Here is an 18,988-nt window from a genome sequence, read left to right on the forward strand (position 1 = left end):
GAGTGGGTTGGAAGAATATACAATTACGTACTTCTTATGTCAATTACTAAAATTCTGAAGTTGACTTCTTTTCATATCACTACGGGACATTTACATAAATCTGTGTATTTGTTTAAAAGGTCTTGATAATATTATTATAAGGTTTTTAAACATTAAAAAAAAACCCTCTAATAGGACAGACTTAACTGCACTTTCATAGAAATGGCTAACTTGGTTCTAAACGTTGTATAGCTCATGCGTCCCTTTTCCAGTGGCACATTTTTTTTCTTTCTTTCTGCAAGTGTTAGAACTGCATGCCACTTTTGACACACTTCCTTTCTTTTTCAGAATGACACTAATGCAGTATAAGGTGGAGATTTGGTGAACTAAATATATGCAATGTTGGTGCTCTTTCAATTTACAGCTTTGGAGACGGGGAGGGACCGTCTGCGTAGGCTGGACCAAAACACTGTTTGAAGAGTTATGAGGGAAAGCTAGATAGCAAATTTTAAATTAAACCATATTCTTGTATATACCTAAGGCCATCAAATAAAGATAAATTAATCACAAAGAGCTTTTACTATTACAGACATTCCACTGCCCTTCTCCCAAAAAGATGTCATTTCGGAAAATGGATCCTAGCTGTACAATAGGATTTTACTGTCAAAATGTTCAGGACTTTGAACGAGCTTCTGAAGAAATCACTAAGGTATCTTTATTTAAAATATTATAAAACTATTTGTAAATGACCTAATTTTTTATTAGAAATAGCTTATTAAAAGATAACAATCTGTGAATTATGGTACTTTGTAAAGTTACCCCTTGAATGTTAGTATTATTACGAATATTGTGTACTAGAAAATAAAACAGTTTGGGGAACCTCAAGTGTGAAACAAATGAAAATCCACTAGTGACCAGTTGGGGGAATCTTGGTGGTGCAACGGTTAAATGCTGGACTGCTAACTGAAAGGTCAGCGGTTTGAACCCACTGGCTGCTCACAGGAGAAAAGATCTGGTGATCTGCCCCTGAAAAGTTACAGCCCGAAGGAGAACCTATGGGGCAGTTCTATTCTCAGGGCACTGGTGGCGCAGTAGTTAAGAGCTCAGCTGCTAACGGACAGGTCAGCAGTTTGAATCCACCAGCTGCTCTTTGGAAACCCTATGGGGCAGTTCTATTGTGTCCTATAGGGTGCTATGAGTTGGAATCGACTTGACTGGCAAGGGGTTTGGTTTTTGGTTTAATTCTACTCTTTCATATAGAGTCACTGTGAGTCGCAATCTACTGGATAGCACCCTAGAGTGACCAGTTGAAACAAACTGATTGGCCCACTAGGTGGCACTGTTGAAATAAAAATCCCTTTGCAAAGTGTAGCCATGTGCAAGCAATTAGGTTATATTCTGTTTGAAGATTTTAAAAGGGCGATCCCTTAGGGGTAAAATTAATGAAGTATTTGATCAAACAAAATTGTGCATTACTTCTTGTTAGTCCAAGTGCTGCTTTGATTTTTTTTTTTTTAAGAGAAATGGCATTTTTGGATTTCTCAGAACTGCTTTATCAAATAAGCAGTGTTGTTACCTTCCCATAAACTTGTCTAATCTGACCTATTCTACTTAAAGTATCTTTGAAATAGGCTTATTTAACTTCTTCTCATTACCTGTAAACTTCAGTATTTTTCTGGTCCTCGAGTACTGCTAAAACATTTATAGAGCCTTAATATCTGTCTATGCTTAGTATGTTAGAAAATAAAGATTGCTTACGCAGGAAGTAAGCATAACTGGATGAGTCTCTTTATTAGCATCGGTAGTTATAGGTTATTATTTTATGGTAAGTAAAACCAATACTAGAATCATTTTGGGGAATTTTTAACGAGTTCCGATGTAATAGTAACGTGTTACTGCGTCTCTTCCAGCTAATGCTGTTCAGGAAAGTGGACATAGTGAGCTGAAATTTTATTTTTACAATGTGAAAATAGAATGAGAAAGTTAATAAAAAGTTTCACATAAGCTAGGTTTAGTTTACTGGACCTGCCATGTAAAAGAGGAAATTTAATAGGAACTTGACAGAAAAATGAACGAGCAGAGGAGAAAATGAGATATGTGAGAACCTTTCCTCAGTCTTCATTTCTCACAGTTGTCGTCTTCTCATCCTCCTTTTTCAACCTGGAGGGGCATGTGAACAGAACAAAATACCTCTGCTCCATTCTTTTCTTCTTTTGTTACTTGACATCAGTGAATAAATTCGTGTGTTTTACTTTTACGGTTCTTTGTCTTTATAGGAGCATTATGTACGGTCTAAAATACACAAATTCAGATGATATTGTAAAATACATTGATCATTGCAAAACAGTTTTCATTAATTAATTTTCTATCTAGGTTAAAGTAAAGTAGATATTACTCCTGGAATAGAAATAAACCAAGTTATTACTACAAATTAAAAAAAAAAAGATTCAGAAATTAGTTATATGTTGAGATTTTGTGATTAAAAATAGTTATTCTGGTTTTCACACTGGAAAGTACTTAGAAATTATTGCTGTTGATGTGTCAGAGTAATATCCAACATTAAGACCAAGAGAAACTGTATTGTAGTATCATTTGGAAGTACAGAGAATTTTGCTGGAATCAGTTAACTTGCTTTCATAAGATGTTGTTTTCAAGTTGATAGCTTTTTGTAGCAATACTAAAGACCCACTTTGTTATTTAATAACTCAATAATTTACTTTTTCTGAAAGTTTATAAGCTAAGCAGATTTCCTTTTCTTCTTAAAAACTGAATTTGGCATTTAAACTGCTTTTTTTTTATCTTTAAAAATTAAAACAACTTAAAATTATTTGTTTTTATATAGGATTTGTATTTTGGAAATGAAGCTGGGTAGTCTAGAGTTTCTTGTTTAATTTGTAATGCGATATGAATGAATGTTCTTACTCCTTATTCTATATATGATTTTAAAAATAGTAATAAAAATTGTTAAACTAATTGTGTTTAGCGACGTTTAGCCCAGCAAATATATGGATAAGATCATATGCAGAGCATAAAATGACTAGTATATAATCCCTCCTTTTGTACAAGATAGAAGGCTTATGCCCTAAAGTAGCGTTTATAGACAAGGACGGGAAATAAGACAAGTAGACATGTATTACATTGAATATGATAAGCATCCGTGCACAAGTAGAAATGAATTGACGGGGGAAGGAAGGGTACTGAAATCAGAGAGATGTCACATCTAAGTCAAAGTGCCTTAGTATGATGGTGATATTTAAGATGGGCCTTAAAGCTTAATTTCTATTGGCTTAGTGAGAAAAAGGGTATTTCAAGCAGAGGAAATAACAAGAGTAAAGGTAAAGAGGAAGGAAAGCGTAGAGCTAGTTTAGAGAATGGCAGATAGTCCAGTTTCGTAGGTGCCAAGGATATATATGGAGTCCCTGGATGGTACAGATAGTTAATGTGCTTGGCTGCTGACTGAAGAAGTTGGGGGATGGAATCTATCCAGAGGTGCCTTGGAGGAAAGTCCTGGAGATCTACATTAGAAAAATCAGCCATTGAAAACCCTGTGGAGTGCAGTTCTACTCCGACACGTGTGACGTTGCCACGAGTCGGGATTAACTTGACAAAGCCGATGTATTTGTTTTTTAAGAATACTTATAGGGCTGGATTCCTGTCTTCTCACTGAATCAGAATCCCTAGGAATGCAGCCTGGGAGTCTCTCTCTCTAACCAGCCTCCCAAGGAACTCTTGTGTACCAAATGTGAAGCACTGATGTAAGACAGGACAACACAAGCTGTGATACTTGATTTTTGTGCTGACAGGACAAACATTTTAATACTTATATATTTATTTATGGAAACCCTGGTGGCATAGTGGTTAAGTGCTACAGCTGCTAACCAAAAGGTCGGCAGTTCGAATCCTCCAGGTGCTCCTTGGAAACTCTATGGGACAGTTGTACTCTGTCCTATAGGGTTGCTATGAGTTGGAATCGACTTGACAGCAGTGGGTTTTTGGGTTTTATATATATGTAAGAAAAATCCTTCTGTAACTTGCTTTTTCATTTAACATTTAGTTAGAGATTTTATCTGTGTCAATACATGTGGGTCTAGTTTATTCATTTAAATTGCTGACTAGTAGTCCATTGTGTAATATACTACTATTTATTTACACCTTTGTTGTTGTTGGCCATCCATCTTGTTTCAGTTTTTAATTACAAATAATATTGTAGTACAATGAATTACTTAATATGGCTCTTCTAGCTGTAGTCTTTGTAACTGTACATATGACTGGATGGGACTATGCTAATGAGGTATTTGTGGTGCACCAGGGGAATTACAGAGCTTGCTATTAATGGAAATAATGTGCATGGCACCCTTGTGGGGGTGGGACCATGCAAATTCGGTGTATGGAACCCTAATGAAGGAATCGGTCAGTTTTGCCATCCCCCTAGGCTTAAAATGAGCAATCCCAGAGGGAGGAGGAAGGATCTCACCACTGCCAAGAACAAGAGCCAGGAGGGAGTGTGTCCTTTGGAGCTGGGGTCCCTTCACTGAGAACCTCCGAGATCCAGGAGGCAGAGAGAGAGAGAGCTGTAACACTGGAGATGGAGAGAGATGGCGAGGAACAGCAGGGGAGAGATGGCAGCAGCAGAGGCAGCAGAGCCAGGAGACTGACAAGAGACAGTACAGTGGGCTTCCTGGCCCATAGAGTGAGAAAGCTGAGTGCCTTTGGGCAGGAGGCTTCCTGGTGGAGTGTGGTGCCTCCAGGCAACGGGTGGGAGGGCTAGGCTTACCGACCCAAGGAATGAGACAGCTGAGCACCTTTGGTCAGGAGGTTTCCTGGTGGAGTGGGGTACCTCTAAGCACTTGGCAGCAGAGCTAGGCTTACCGACTCAAGGAGTGAGATTGCTGAGCACCTTCAGGCTGAGGCTTACTGGCAGGGTGGGGTGCCTCCGGGCACTTATCAGCAGAGCTAAAAGAGCTTTGTAACACTTACCTGAGCAGGGCAGAGAGAGGTCTACCTGTGGGCATAGCTGAGAAGAGGCTGTTCTGATCGAAGAACTATATCCTGAGCCATTCCTGAACCTGAACTGTAACCTGTTACTTCCCTAATAAACCCCATAATCCTGAGTATTGTCTGTGAGTTCTGTGTGGCTATTGCAACAAATTTTTGAACCTGTCAGAGAAGTAGAGTGCAGTGGGAGGGATGGCTGGTGTTAGAATTGGTAAAAAGGTTGTAGGATAGAGGTATGTCTGGCCTCCCCTTCATAGTGATCAACCTTGGGCTGTTGATCTTGATTTTCCTTCCCCCTTGTGAAGTTAGGATCCCTGGTGGTATAGTGGTTAAGAGCTTGGCTGCCAACCAAAAGGCTGGCAGTTCAAATACACCAACTGCTCCTTAGAAACTGTATGGGCCAGTTCTACTCTGTCCTATAAGTTCACTATGAGTTGAAATTGACTTGATAGCAATGTGTTTGGTTTGGTGTGAAGTTAGAGGAGGTCACAACCCCCACCGTACCATTTTTACAAATATTTATAACAATATTTTTTTACCTATATCATGTACCTATGTAATATTTTCTCTAAGGTGTATACATTAGGGTAGAATTACTGGGCCATACCAAAAAAAAAAAAAAAAAAAACATTGCTGTCAAGGCAATTCTGACTCACAGTGACAGCGTAGAACTACCCCATAGGGTTTCCAAGGAGCAGCTGGTGGATTTGAACTGCCAACCTTTTGGTTAGCAGCTGCAACTCTCAACCACTGCACCACCAGTGCTCCTACTGGGCCATATAGGATATGCATATTTTTAGGTTTGCTAGATATTGTCAGAATGAATTTTGCTTGAGTGTGATATTAATGATATTGTTCTATAATTTCCACATTTGGTTGGATCACCTTTCTTGGGAATAGGCATAAATATGGATCTCTTCAATCAGTTGGTCAGGAAGCTGTCTTCCATATTTCTTGGCATAGACTAGTGAGTGCCTCCAGCGCTGCATCTGTTTGTTGAAACAGCTCAACTGATATTCCATCAGTTCCTGGAGCCTTGTTTTTCACCAATGCCTTCAGAGCAGCTTGGACTTCTTCCTTCGGTACCATCGGTTCCTGATCATATGCCACCTCCTGAAATGGTTGAATATCGACTAATTCTTTTTGGTATAATGACTCTGTGTATTCCTTCCATCTTGTTTTGATGCTTCCTGCATCATTTAATATTTTCCCCATAGAATCCTTCACTATTGCAACTCGAGGCTTGAATTTTTTCTTCAGTTCTTTCAGCTTGAGAAACGCCGAGCGTGTTCTTTCCTTTTGGTTTTCCATCTCCAGCTCTTCGCACATGTCATTATAATATTTTGTCTTCTCAAGCGGCCCTTTGAAATCTTCTGTTCAGTTCTTTTACTTCATGAATTCTTCCTTATACTTTAGCTGCTCGACGCTCAAGAGCAAGTTTCAGAGTCTCCTCTGACATACACCTTGGTCTTCTCTTTCTTTCTTGTCTTCTCAATGACCTCTTGCTTTCTTCATGGATGATGTCCTTGATGTCATTCCACAACTCGTCTGGTCTTCGGTCACTAGTGTTCAGTGTGTCAAATCTATTCTTCAGATGGTCTCTAAATTCAGGTGGGATATATTCAAGGTCATATTTTGGCTCTCATGGACTTGCTCTGATTTTCTTCAGTTTCAGCTTGAACTTGCATATGAGCAATTGATGTTCCACAGTCAGCCCCTGGCCAACTGATTGGAAAAGATCCATATTTATGCCTGTTCCCAAGAAACATGATCCAATCGAATGTGGAAATTATAGAACAATATCATTAATATCACACGCAAGCAAAATTCTGCTGAAGATCATTCAAAAACGGCTGTAGCAGTATATCGACGGGGAACTACCAGAAATTCAGGCCGGTTTCAGAAGAGGACGTGGAACCAGGGATATCATTGCTGATGTCAGATGGATCCTGGCTGAAAGCAGAGAATACCAGAAGAGTGTTTACCTCTGTTTTATTGATTATGCAAAGGCATTTGACTGTGTGGATCATAACAAACTATGGATAACACTGTGAAGAATGGGAATTCCAGAACACATAATTGTGATCGTGCGGAACCTGTACATAGATCAAGAGGCAGATGTTCGGACAGAACAAGGGGATACTGATTGGATTAAAGTCAGGAAAGGTGTGCGTCAGGGTTGTATTCTTTCACCATACCTATTTAATCTGTATGCTGAACGAACAATACGAGAAGCTGGACTATATGAAGAAGAACGGGGCATTAAGATTGGAGGAAGACTCATGAACAACCTGCGTTATGCAGATGATACAACCTTTCTTGCTGAAAGCGAAGAGGACTTGAAGCACTTACTAATGAAGGTCAAAGACCACAGCCTTCAGTATGGATTACACCTCAACATAAAGAAAACAAAAGTCCTCACAACTGGACCAATAAGCAACATCATGATAAACCGAGAAAAGATTGAAGTTGTCAAGGATTTCATTTTACTTGGATCCACAATCAACAGCCATGGAATCACCAGTCAAGAAATCAAAAGATGCATTGCATTGGGCAAATCTGCTGCAAAGGACCTTTTCAAAGTGTTGAAGAGCAAAGATGTCACCCTGAAGACTAAGGTGCGCCTGACCCAAGCCATGGTATTTTCAATCGCATCATATGCATGTGAAAGCTGGACAATGAATAAGGAAGACCAAAGAAGAGTTGACGCCTTTGAATTGTGGTGTTGGCGAAGAATATTGAATATACCATGGACTGCCAAAAGAATGAACAAACCTGTCGTAGAAGAAGTACAACCAGCATGCTCCTTAGAGGCAAGGATGGCGAGACTGTGTCTTACATACTTTGGACATGTTGTCAGGAGGGATCAGTCCCTGGAGAAGGACATCATGCTTGGCAGAGTACAGGGTCAGCGGAAAAGAGGAAGACCCTCAACGAGGTGGCTTGACACAGTGGCTGCAACAACGAGCTCAAGGATAACAATGATTGTAAGGATGACGCAGGACGGGGCAATGTTTCATTCTGTTGTGCATAGGGTCGCAATGAGTCAGAACCAACTCTACGGCACCTAACAACAACAGATATTGTCAAATGTTCTCCGAAGTGATCATACCAAGCAGTATATGAAAATTTCCAATGATTCACATCCTTATCAACACTTGATATTGTCAGACTTTAAAATTTTTAACCAATCTCATAGATATGATATAGTACCTCTTTGTAGTTTTAATTTCTATTTTGTCAATTGCTAGTGAGTTTGAGCATCTTATCAAGGTTTATTGGCCTACTTGGTTTCTCCTTTGTGAATTTCATGTTCATTTCCTTTCTCTTTTTTTTTAAACAGGGTTATTTTATTTGAAGGAATTCTTTATAATGATGAATACTCCTCCTTTGTTGGGTGTATGTTTCACAAATATTCTCCTAGGCTACAATTTTCTGTTGTTAAACATGTTTATAATTTTAATATAGTAAAATGAATTAATTTTTTTCTTTGCGACTTTTGGATTTTGTATCAAAGAAGCCTTTAATAACCTAATAACCTAATGTCATGTGCATATTTTCCTATATTCATAAAGTTTTAGGTTTCCCATTTAGATCTTGTGTATGTCTTAAAGTGTATCTTTTTCTCAACACAGATAACCAGTTGTTGCAGCATCATTTATTGAAGAGTGAACTTCCTTCACTGATTTGTAATGCCTTCTTCAAGGAGCTGAACTAGGACAGAAGCCCCCCCTTACACTGTCTCTCATCTCTTATTCTCCCCCTTGCTTTCTCTGCTTTAGCCCTCCTAGCCCCCTCTAACCTGAGAGGAAAGCTCCTGTCTTGGGGCTGCTGCACTGGATATACTCTTTGACTGAGTATTCTTCCCTCAGACATCGGCTTGGCTTACTCTCTTACCTCCTTTAAGTGTTGGCTCAGCCATCTCAGTGAGGTCTAACCTGACCATCCTACTTAAAATTATAACTCTTACCTTGTCTTACTTCGTCTTTTTTTTTTTCCTGTAGCACTTATTTTCTAACACACTATATAATTTTCTTAATTATTGTATTTATTATTCATTACCTGTTTCCCCAGTAGAATGTAAACTAAACTACACAGGGCAGGAATGTTTCACCTGTTTTGGTCATTGATGTATCCCAAAGCATCTAGAACAGTGCCTTGCCCATAGTAAGTGTCCAATGTATTTGTTGAATGACTGTCTGGAGCTGGGTATGCAGTGATGAACAAGACAGTTACAACTCCTATCCTCATGAACTTATGCCTGGTAGATAAGATGGACATTAAACACAAATAAATGTATAACAAAAATTAAAAGTTCTGTGAAGAAAAATAAAACAGTATTAAATGAGAAAGAAAAATAGGAGAGATATAATTTAATTTGGGGAGTGTAAAATTTTTGAATCTAATTAATATAGCTTCATGACTTGGCTTTAATTAGGAAGCCTTGAATTAGGAGCAAATAAATTGAATAATAGTTTGGCATGATAGGGATAGTGAAATTTCAGTGGGATTATGGATTCCTATGATTTCACTGAAATGGTCAACCATGGAATTCCTTTGGATAGGGAGGCAGATGATCTGGGAGAATTGAGAGAGGTGGAAGATTTGAAGGTCAGATAAAGATAAGGAAGTCAGGTTTACTGTGAGTGCTTCCAGAGCAACCACTCTTACGTTCTGCCCCTTCTTCAGACTACAGTAACTCTTTGGAATAGTTCTGTGTAACCTCGTGCCTAATCTTCCTATTAATCAGCTCCTTTCTTTCTTCCATCCGTGGTTCATTCCTTCCTCCTTTCCTCCCCGCTTCCATCCCTCCCTTCTGTCTTCCTTCATTTGTTGTTCATGTCTCTGAGTAATTAATCACATCATTCAAATCTGTTGTATTTTTAATTTTTGGCTTGTCTTATAGGTTACTGGGAAATATGTGATAAAAGTCTCTAATTGTGATTGTGGGTTTGTCTATTTGTCCTTTAAGTTCTCTCAGTTTTTGTTTTATATACTTTGAGGCTGTTATTAGTCACATATAAAATTATGATCGTTAGGGTTCGTACATATATTTTAAATCCCACAAAGCGTTATTGTTTTAAACAGATTATCCTTTTATATATATATATTTTTTCCTGTATTATTCTGCTTCCTTCTGGAATCATTTTGTTTTCTCTCTGAAGAACTCCGTATTCTAGTTTCACTATTTGTCCCAGTAATACTCTGTATAGCAAAGAGATCCAGTTCAGAATAATGTATTGCATTTAGTCTTCGTATATCTTTAACCTCTTTTAATCTAGAGCATTTCATCACCTTTCCTTGATTTTCACATGACCTTGATATTTTTGAAGATTACGTGACACTTTTTTTTTTTTTTAAAGGACACTTTTTGAAGAATACTTGTTACTTTAGAAAATTTCGTAGACCGTTCACCTTAGTTTGGGTTTGTCTCATGTTTCCTCATGATTGTTCAGGTTGTCCATCTTTGTCACACAGAAGTGATGCTGTGCTCTTCTCACTGTGTCCTAGAAGTTGGCACGTGATGTGTCCCTTTACTGATGAGGTTAACTTTGATCACTTGATTTAGGTGATGTCTGTCAGGTTCCAGTCTGGCTTCAACACACCTACTACGCAACAGCAACTTCTCCTGCCCTGGAAAGTGTCTGCTTTGCCCAGCCCATCAAGTGGCTTTAGAAATGAATTGTTTGAGAAGAAGAAGAGCTTACCTTTGTTACTGAAAGATATTTGCACTGAATATAGAATTCTGTGTTAACAGTTCTTTTCTTTCAGTACCTTGAAGATATTATTCCATTGTCTTCTGGCTTCTATCATTTTTGATATACTTCCTCTCTAAGATTTGGCATCTCAAGACAGAGCTGTCTTGATTCCTTTCAGGTGCTTTCCAACAATTACGTTTTGTTCTTCATCCATTTTTTTGTGCATAGTGGTACTTGGTGGCAGGATGAATTTGATTCAAGCTGCTCTGTCATGGCCCTGTAAATAATTATCATATTTAAATTGTTTAATTATCACATTTATAATTTGGCTGTTTCTTTTAAACTGTAAGATGTGACTGTAAAGTAAAAAAGAACAATTTTAAAAGCCTAATATAAAAATTAATTTTATTTCTATATGTCATTAGAATTTTACCCCATGCGTACTACTTATAGAAGGGGCTGTGGAGTTAACAATTTATCTTATATCCATCCAAAGAAATTTTATTGCTAAAGTAAATTATATATTTTTTTAAAATTCCTTGCCATCAAGTTGAGTCAGACTCGTGGTGAGCCTGTGGGTGTCAGAGTAGAACTGTGCTCCATAGGGTTTTCATTACTGATTTTTTGGAAGTAGATTGCCAGGCCTTTGTTCTGAGGTGCCTCTAGGTAGATTGGAACCTCCAACTTTTCAGTTAATAGCCAAGCTTATTAACCATTTGTACCATACAAACCAAAAACCAAACCCACCACCATCGAGTCGATTTTGACTCATAGCAACCCCATAGGGTTTCCAAGGCTGTAAATCTCTGCAGGAGCAGACTGCTGCATCTTTCTCCTGTGGAGCAACTGGTAGTTTAGAACTGCCAGTCTTTCAGTTAGCAGTCAATTACTTTAACCACTGGGCCACCACGGCTCCCTTGTACCACACGGGGACTCCAAAATTATAAAGACAAATTAAATAAACCAAATGAAAAGAATCTGGTTACTCTGTAAATGGCAACTCCATTTTTCTGGCTGCTTAATCTTAAAAGCCTAGAGTCATCCTGGGTTCTGCTGTCTACCTCACAACCCTGTGTCCAATCCATCAGCAAATGTTACCATTTCTCCTCTAAAATAAACAGTATGAGAATTTGAAAAGGGTGTGAGAAGAGAGCTAAATCCTCAGGTCCTACAGTAGGAAACTAATCGATAATGTCTAAAATGGATTAAGAAATGGCAGATTAAGCACATAGAAATATAGAGGAAAAATTCTGAAGAAATAGCTAAAAGAGTTTAAAATGACTCTTTCTGAGGAGCTAGCCTGTGGAGTGGGGAGTAACATGGCAAGGGACTCCTGCTGTTTTTCAGCATAAGCTTTTTACTGTGATGTTATTTTTTAAAATATGTACATGTATTACCTTGATAAACATGAAAATTAATTTTATTTTCAGTACAGTGATAGTGGTAAAAGTAGGTTAGAAGGTGTTATGGATTGAATTGTGTCTCACCAAAATATATGTTGTAAAACCTCCTACACTTGCGGGTGTAATCCTATTTGGGAGTAGGATTTTCTTTGTTATGATAATAAGGCCCTGTCAGTGTAGGTTGTGTCTTAGGCCAGTCATCTTCAAGATATAAAAAGAGCAGAGAAGACACAGAGAAGGAAGAACAGAGGGGAAGTGCATGCCAAATGAAGATCACCGAGGAACTCCAGAGAAACTGAGACAAGGATTTTCCCCCAGAGCAGACAGACAGAACTTTCTCCTAGAGCTGGCGCCTTGAATTCAGACTTTTAGCCTCCTAAAATGTGAGAAAATGAATTTGTTAAAGTTACCCACTTGCGGTATTTCTGTTATAGCAGCACTAGGTAACTAAGACACAAGGGTTTAAGATGGGGTAGTGAGTTGGAATTGACTCGATGGCAATGCATTTGTTTTTTTGGGTTTAGCGAGGAGATAGAGTGGAGTTACGGTAAATACACATTTAACTTACGCAAATAGAACTATATGAGCTCTTGTAATAAAAAAGAAAATATTTTCCACGTGTACTCTTTATTACATATTGTTGTACACATTACAACATATATTGTACATTTATACATGTTACTACTGAACAGGGTTGTGTACACAAGATTATGTATGCTGCCCTTTGAGCAATTTAAGGGCTTTTCAAAGGTAAATTTAGCTGAATTGGTCTTGATTATATTTCAGTTCCTCATTATGGGCTGACTTTAGAACTTAGCCCCTGCGTAAGGTGTAGCTCCAGTGTGAAGAATATAGACTGCACAGGTATAGACTCCTCTGTACTGAGTATAATTTTACTTGTGTTGTGGCAGAGACTAGTGGAAAAGGTTTTGGCCTGGAGAGAAGAGGTCATCTCCTTGTTCTATTTCTGTTCTTACCGGCAGCTAGCTTGATGATGGAATAAATACTTAACTTCTGTCCTCTAGCTTTTTCCTTTGTAAATTCTGAAACCTATCAAGTCAGTCCCTAGGAAAAGTGTGATAAAATACTTGACCTTCTGCAAAGAAATCTGTATTATTTGCCTTTTAGATAATAAAGCAACTTCAAAGTATCTTTAGCTATCTTACTAAAGCAGGACAGAGTTTAGACTTGTCTATTCTAAAGTTCTTATTGACCAAACCACCGAAGATTCTTTTAAAAGCAACTATGAGATAGTAAATTCAGTTAAGTATCTTTTTTTAAAAACAATGGTTTTCTCCTAACTATAGAAGAAATGCCTGTTAGAAAGTTTGGAATATAGAAGTCTAAAAAAAGAAAAAAAAAATCATTAATTGTTTCATTGAAAGATATCTATTAATATTTTGTGATCTTTCTAGTCCTTTGAAAATACATATTTTGATTTTTTATCATTATTGAGATTAAATTTTATAGGTAGCTTAATGTCCTCTTTTTTTCTCTTAACATCTCTTAACTTTGTAACATTTCCCCAAGCTATTAAATTAAATTAAAAATATTTTAATTCATGTTCTCTTTTATTTTGTATACTCTCTCAATTAGTGATATAATTTGGAGTTACTTTCATGTAGATTTTATATTATTTATTATGGAAAGACTTTAAGGTTTTGATAATGTAGCCTTTCTAGTAATGTAAAAAAAAAAATTCACTTTTTGATAAAAGTTTTCAGAAAACATTGTCAAATCAGTAGTTATTAAAAAAAAAAGCTTGAATAAACATTCTTTATATGGTGCTCAGAGCTATGAAAAATGTTTGAAAGGCATGTTGATGATTCACTGAAGTTTAGTATTCCACTAATTTATTATCAATCTACTTTTTTTGTTATTGTGTCATCTTAGGAAAGTCATTTAAATCCTTTGAGTCTCAATTTTCCCATTTATAAAATGAAAGAGAACTAGACGATTTTTAAAGTCTCCTTTGGTATTTCCATTTTTATTTGTCCTAAAATTACTTCTTCCCTGCGTATCATGTTTATGTGTTGATAGGTTATCACTTACTTTATGGCTTTGTCCTTTAACATATTTATTATTTGATAGGCTTTAAAAATATTTTAATAAGCTCGGGAAAGTTAGAAAAATGATAAGCCTGAAATCAGTGAATATTATACATAAGGAGGCCTGCATTGGAAGAGGGTTTGCAAAAAGTACGTGTATTTATAATGAAAGGTAGAGTGTTCCTTTTTCCCTGAGACACAGATTTTAATCTTACATTGATGGGCAACTTAGTCCTATATTAATAAACCCAAATGACTTCTTTCTTGATCTTGAAAGAAAGGATGATGAGATGATACTGTGAGCTCTACTTTGTTGATCTGAAAATGAAACAGTGTAGGAACTGCCCATTTGATACTGGACTTTTATAAGTGACCATTAAGTGAATATAAAATGGCAACAATTTTGGGCTACATTCCAGCCACTGGCTGGAGGTGAAAGACACTTGATACATGCCAGCCTCTCTGCCTCTTATTTTATATTTTCCACATTTTTGTCCTTTCTCATTCTTTTTTTTTTTTTTGTAGAATATAAATAAAATTAATTTGAGTAGTAGTTAAACTAGCACAGTATGAATTATCGGATCTGATTTTCATTATATTTAGTTTTTATACTACTTGATTATTTTTTAAATTATTCCTTTCTGTTCAGTTAAAAAGTATTTCATATTAACAGTCTCAAAGCAATGTAGAAACAGGAGCCCAATGGCATGGCACGTATTAGCCACGTTTCTAGATCTTCTGTAAATGTGGTTTGTAGGAATTTAATGATCCTTCAGTTGCATCTTGACACTTGGGAGAATTTAGTTTTTACAGCTGAAATTATCATTTAAAAACAAATTATATTTAATTCATCATGACTAATGATATGTAAGTACTGTTGATATATTTTTAATATTTTTTATAACTCATAAACTTTTCAGAATGCTTCTTAGATGTATACTTTTTCAGAATCCTTCTCATATGGGCCTGATTACTAATAGAAAAGCTTCTATCTATCAAAACATACTTCATTCAAAAATTTTTATTCATTTTTTATTAAATTGTTTTAATTTTTATAGAACTTTTTAACAAAGATTTAGAATGAGTTGCTGGCTTGTTAATGAATCCCAACTTGATAGAGGTTATAAAGCTTGTGTGTATCCGCACAAAATTGTAGGCATTGCTTTTCTCACTTCCAAATTATGTAATGTAACTTTAGAAGGTAATATGTGAAATATGACATGGGATTATTACTATGTATAAGAACACTATTTTTCTTGTTGACTAGATTACTGCAAAAATATTTCAAAGTATTTTTTCAAATATAGGAATCTTTGAAAAGACCAACCTTATACTTTTTTTTTTTTTAAGTAACTTTTGTATTATCTCTTTTGGTCTTTTTAACAATTCTCTGAGGTAGGAGGATCGGATATCTTTGTTTCCATTCTGTGGATGATACTCAGGTAGAATGATTTGCCCAAAGTCAAACTGAGGTAAATTGCAGAATTGAGATCAGAACCAAGCTTCAAATGCAATCTAATGCTTCTTTTTCTGTATTATGCTCCCAAGTAATCTTTCACAATATTTTATCATAGGCAGTAATACCACTTTGTTCCATTGTCTACCAAAAGAAGAAAATACACAACTTTTTAGTATGTCCTCAAAAGAATGTGACTAGAAGATTTACTGGAGGGAGGGAAGGGAGAGGAGAGTGCAGAGTTTTTTAAGAATGAGCACATAATTTTTAAGGGTCTAATTCTAATGGAGATAAGTGTGTATTTACTATAAATAAACTATGCAATAATGATCACCTTTTGTCTTTTAGCCAGAACAGTGTTAAAACATTAGCCCTGGATGAATGGAAACAAAAGAGAAGCTAACAGAGAGGTTCAGGGCTAAACATTAGAGTTTATTGATTGATTTAAAAAAAATATCCACAGCAGAGGATACACCATTTCAACAAATTCTACATGTACAATTCAGTGACATTCGCCGTGTACTTTTAATGCATTATTGCATCCAGTAAGGGATTCTTCCTTATTTCTGTTACAGATGCTGAAAGTTTCTTCTAAGGAGAAATATCCACTATTTACTTTTGTAAATGGTCATTCCAGGGACTATGATTTTACATCTACTACAACCAATGAAGAAGACCTTTTCTTAGAGGATGAAAAGAAGAGATTAAAAAGATTTAGCGCAGAAGAGTTTGTCCTGCTTTAATGATTAACACTTTGGTGCTTGATGAGAAGAACTCCCTTGAAACAGAGAAAAATGAAGAGAAACAAGTATACTTGAAACTGGTTTATTTTCAGAAATATCTTAATTTTGTATGTTCTGTATAAAAAAGAGCATTTGAAAATATACAAGTTTTAAAGATATTTTTCTGCAAGAGAAGTAATCTAATGAATCTTGGTTTCTAATAAATATTAAGTGATACTGTTACATTCCTATTTTCCAAAGATCTGCTAATGAGAACTCTAACTACGAGCCTTCCTCTCTTCAGTTCTTTCGCCTGAGGCCACTAGACTCCTGGAGGTTTTGTGATACCGGCCCAAAGACTGGAATCACCAAATACTTTCAAGTTTCGGCTTCTGTTCACAACAAGAAGACCAGAGAATGAATCTTTGATGGCGCCTAGGCTCCTGCTATGATTGTTAATGAAATGAAAGGGTGCTTTTGGACGTATTTTGATATATTAAAGACTAGCTGTGATATGCGTACAATTATATAAGCAGAATTGTAAGTTGAGGTAATACTTAGCAATATGATTTTATAATGACTGCTCATTATGCTTGCTGTTGAACCTTCATATGAGGCATAAATGTAAAGTATTGGTTTTCCCCACAAATTTAAAGGTTACATTAGTAATAGTAACTACACCCAGTCCAGTCAAATAAAAAACAATTGTAAGATAGGAGTAGTGTTTGTCTCCTATCTGAAAAATGCAATTTTATGGGAATTCCACTTATTATGCAGTTTTTAAATCTAAAGGTAAGTACCAAGAAAGGCATCAGTAAGTGGCCCTCCATGTGATTTTTGCTATTAGTATGAATCAGTGTAGTGGCATTTATAAGCTGAGGTCATCTGTAAGGCAAATACGCCTTAAGTGTATTATGTGTTACTTAAAGGCAATTTGTGATATAAAAGTACCAGAGCTATTATTGAGCCAGAATTATAAAATAAATACTTTAATAAAGATGTAAGAACATAAAATGCCTTTGTTTTGATTTTAATGTGGAATTCTTTTAATCCTTTTGTTTGAAAAATTATTGCCCCAAATGAATTCTGTTTATTTATAATGAAAGCAAATAATATTGTTGCTCTAAAAGCACAATATTAACTTTCTTTATGGGCTTCCATGTTTCATTGTAGAAAGGTGACTTATTATAAAGACATAAAATTGCATATCCTCTACAGTCATTGATCTCTTCTATCAGAAAGCTTGTTAGGTTTAGAGTTGCATGCAGAACTGAAACAGAGGGTGAGCAGATTGCTTTAGTATGCCTGATGAGAGAATTCAGGTTTCAGTTTCTCAGTGTGGATAGTTTACTGAAGTGAAATAAATAGTCTGAATCTAAAATTTTCCTTTACTCTTGATGAAATCTGGACAAGTTAAATCCAGTGTTAATTTTCCTAGGATGTCAAAGCAATGTAGAAACAGTAAGTCAGTGGCATTACAAATTTTATAGGTTTTTAGTCCTCACATCTAAGCTAGTGCAATTTGTTGTTCCTACACAGCTGCAGTATTCTCAGGATTCTACAATAAATGCACCAAACAAGAGCGCCCATACTTGCGAATGGATCAGAACTGATTTTAAGTGTTCTCACAAGAACTATAAAATGTTGGAGTTACAGGATAGGAGGCTGTTATTTTCTCAGTCTGTTTAGAGATCATTGTAAAGAGGATTTTGGAATGACAACTGGACAATGTTGATGTGAGGGGGGCAGAAACTTCCTTCACATTGAATTATATTGAAAATGCTTTAAAACATTATACAAACAAAACAAATTTTACAATTCAATCATCCTCGTGACTGGAAATAAATATTTATAGTTAGAAGTTATTAGCATGATAATATGCACATAAAAGATATTCAATAATACTAATGAATGAATGAAAATTGAGAGATGGGCTGAAGGATTTATCTTGCCTGCTAATTCAGCTTCAGCAGAGGACTAGCCGAAAGTTGGGCTAATCTGCTCTTAGGAAGGCAGTAGCAAAACTGCACCAATTGATTTAAAATAGAGGTACTGTGTAGTATCTGGTTTCCGACTTTGTTTTGAACATAGATTTCTTTTCAAGTTCTGACAGTGAGTAAACTTCATCAGTAAAGCTTATGAATGATCTCTTTCAGCCCAGAATAAAGGAAAGTCAAAAGGACAAGATTCTAAGATGGGTGTACTTTTAGAATTATGAGAGAAGAACCCTCCATTTGGACACCATAAATATTAAGATACTGGATTTTACCATTAACATTTCAGAAATAAATTTTTAAAATTCTTGATGTTAATTTTTGATGGTGAAGGTTTTTTTTTTTTTCTCATCTGCATAAGATTTGACACCTTGAATCCCCTTTTGTTAATCTATTAACCACCTGCAGGCAACTTTGAGAGTCATCATTTGCTAAATGAGTGAATGAAAAAGAGCCCTTGTAATATTAATTACCTATTTTTTTTTTCTGGGAGTGCTGCTATAACAGAAATGTCACAAGTGGGTGGCTTTAACAAACAAATTTATTTTCTCACAGTTTAGGATGCTGAAGTCCAAATTCAGGGTGCTGGCTCTAGTGGAAGGCTTTCCCTCTCTGCTCTGAAGGAAGGTCCTTGTCTCTTTTGAGCTGTGCTCCTGGGCAGTCTTCATGTAGCTTGGCATTGCTCTTTCCCC

At 36.3% G+C, this 18,988-nt stretch overlaps 1 protein-coding gene across 1 annotated transcript in view; it reads left to right on the forward strand.

The window, feature by feature from the left end:
• ATG4C (autophagy related 4C cysteine peptidase) overlaps positions 1–17,314 on the forward strand; it is an 85,976-nt gene extending 68,662 nt beyond the window's left edge. Inside the window, exons 10-11 of the mRNA XM_049879453.1 lie at positions 569–688; positions 16,156–17,314. Coding sequence (XP_049735410.1) covers positions 569–688; positions 16,156–16,323 — 288 coding nt within the window. The 3' untranslated portion in view covers positions 16,324–17,314. The remainder of the gene's footprint in view (positions 1–568; positions 689–16,155) is intronic.
• The last annotated feature ends 1,674 nt before the right edge of the window (positions 17,315–18,988 follow it).

The sequence above is a fragment of the Elephas maximus genome, chromosome 3 (assembly GCF_024166365.1).
Source record: "Elephas maximus indicus isolate mEleMax1 chromosome 3, mEleMax1 primary haplotype, whole genome shotgun sequence".
NCBI lineage: Eukaryota > Metazoa > Chordata > Mammalia > Proboscidea > Elephantidae > Elephas > Elephas maximus.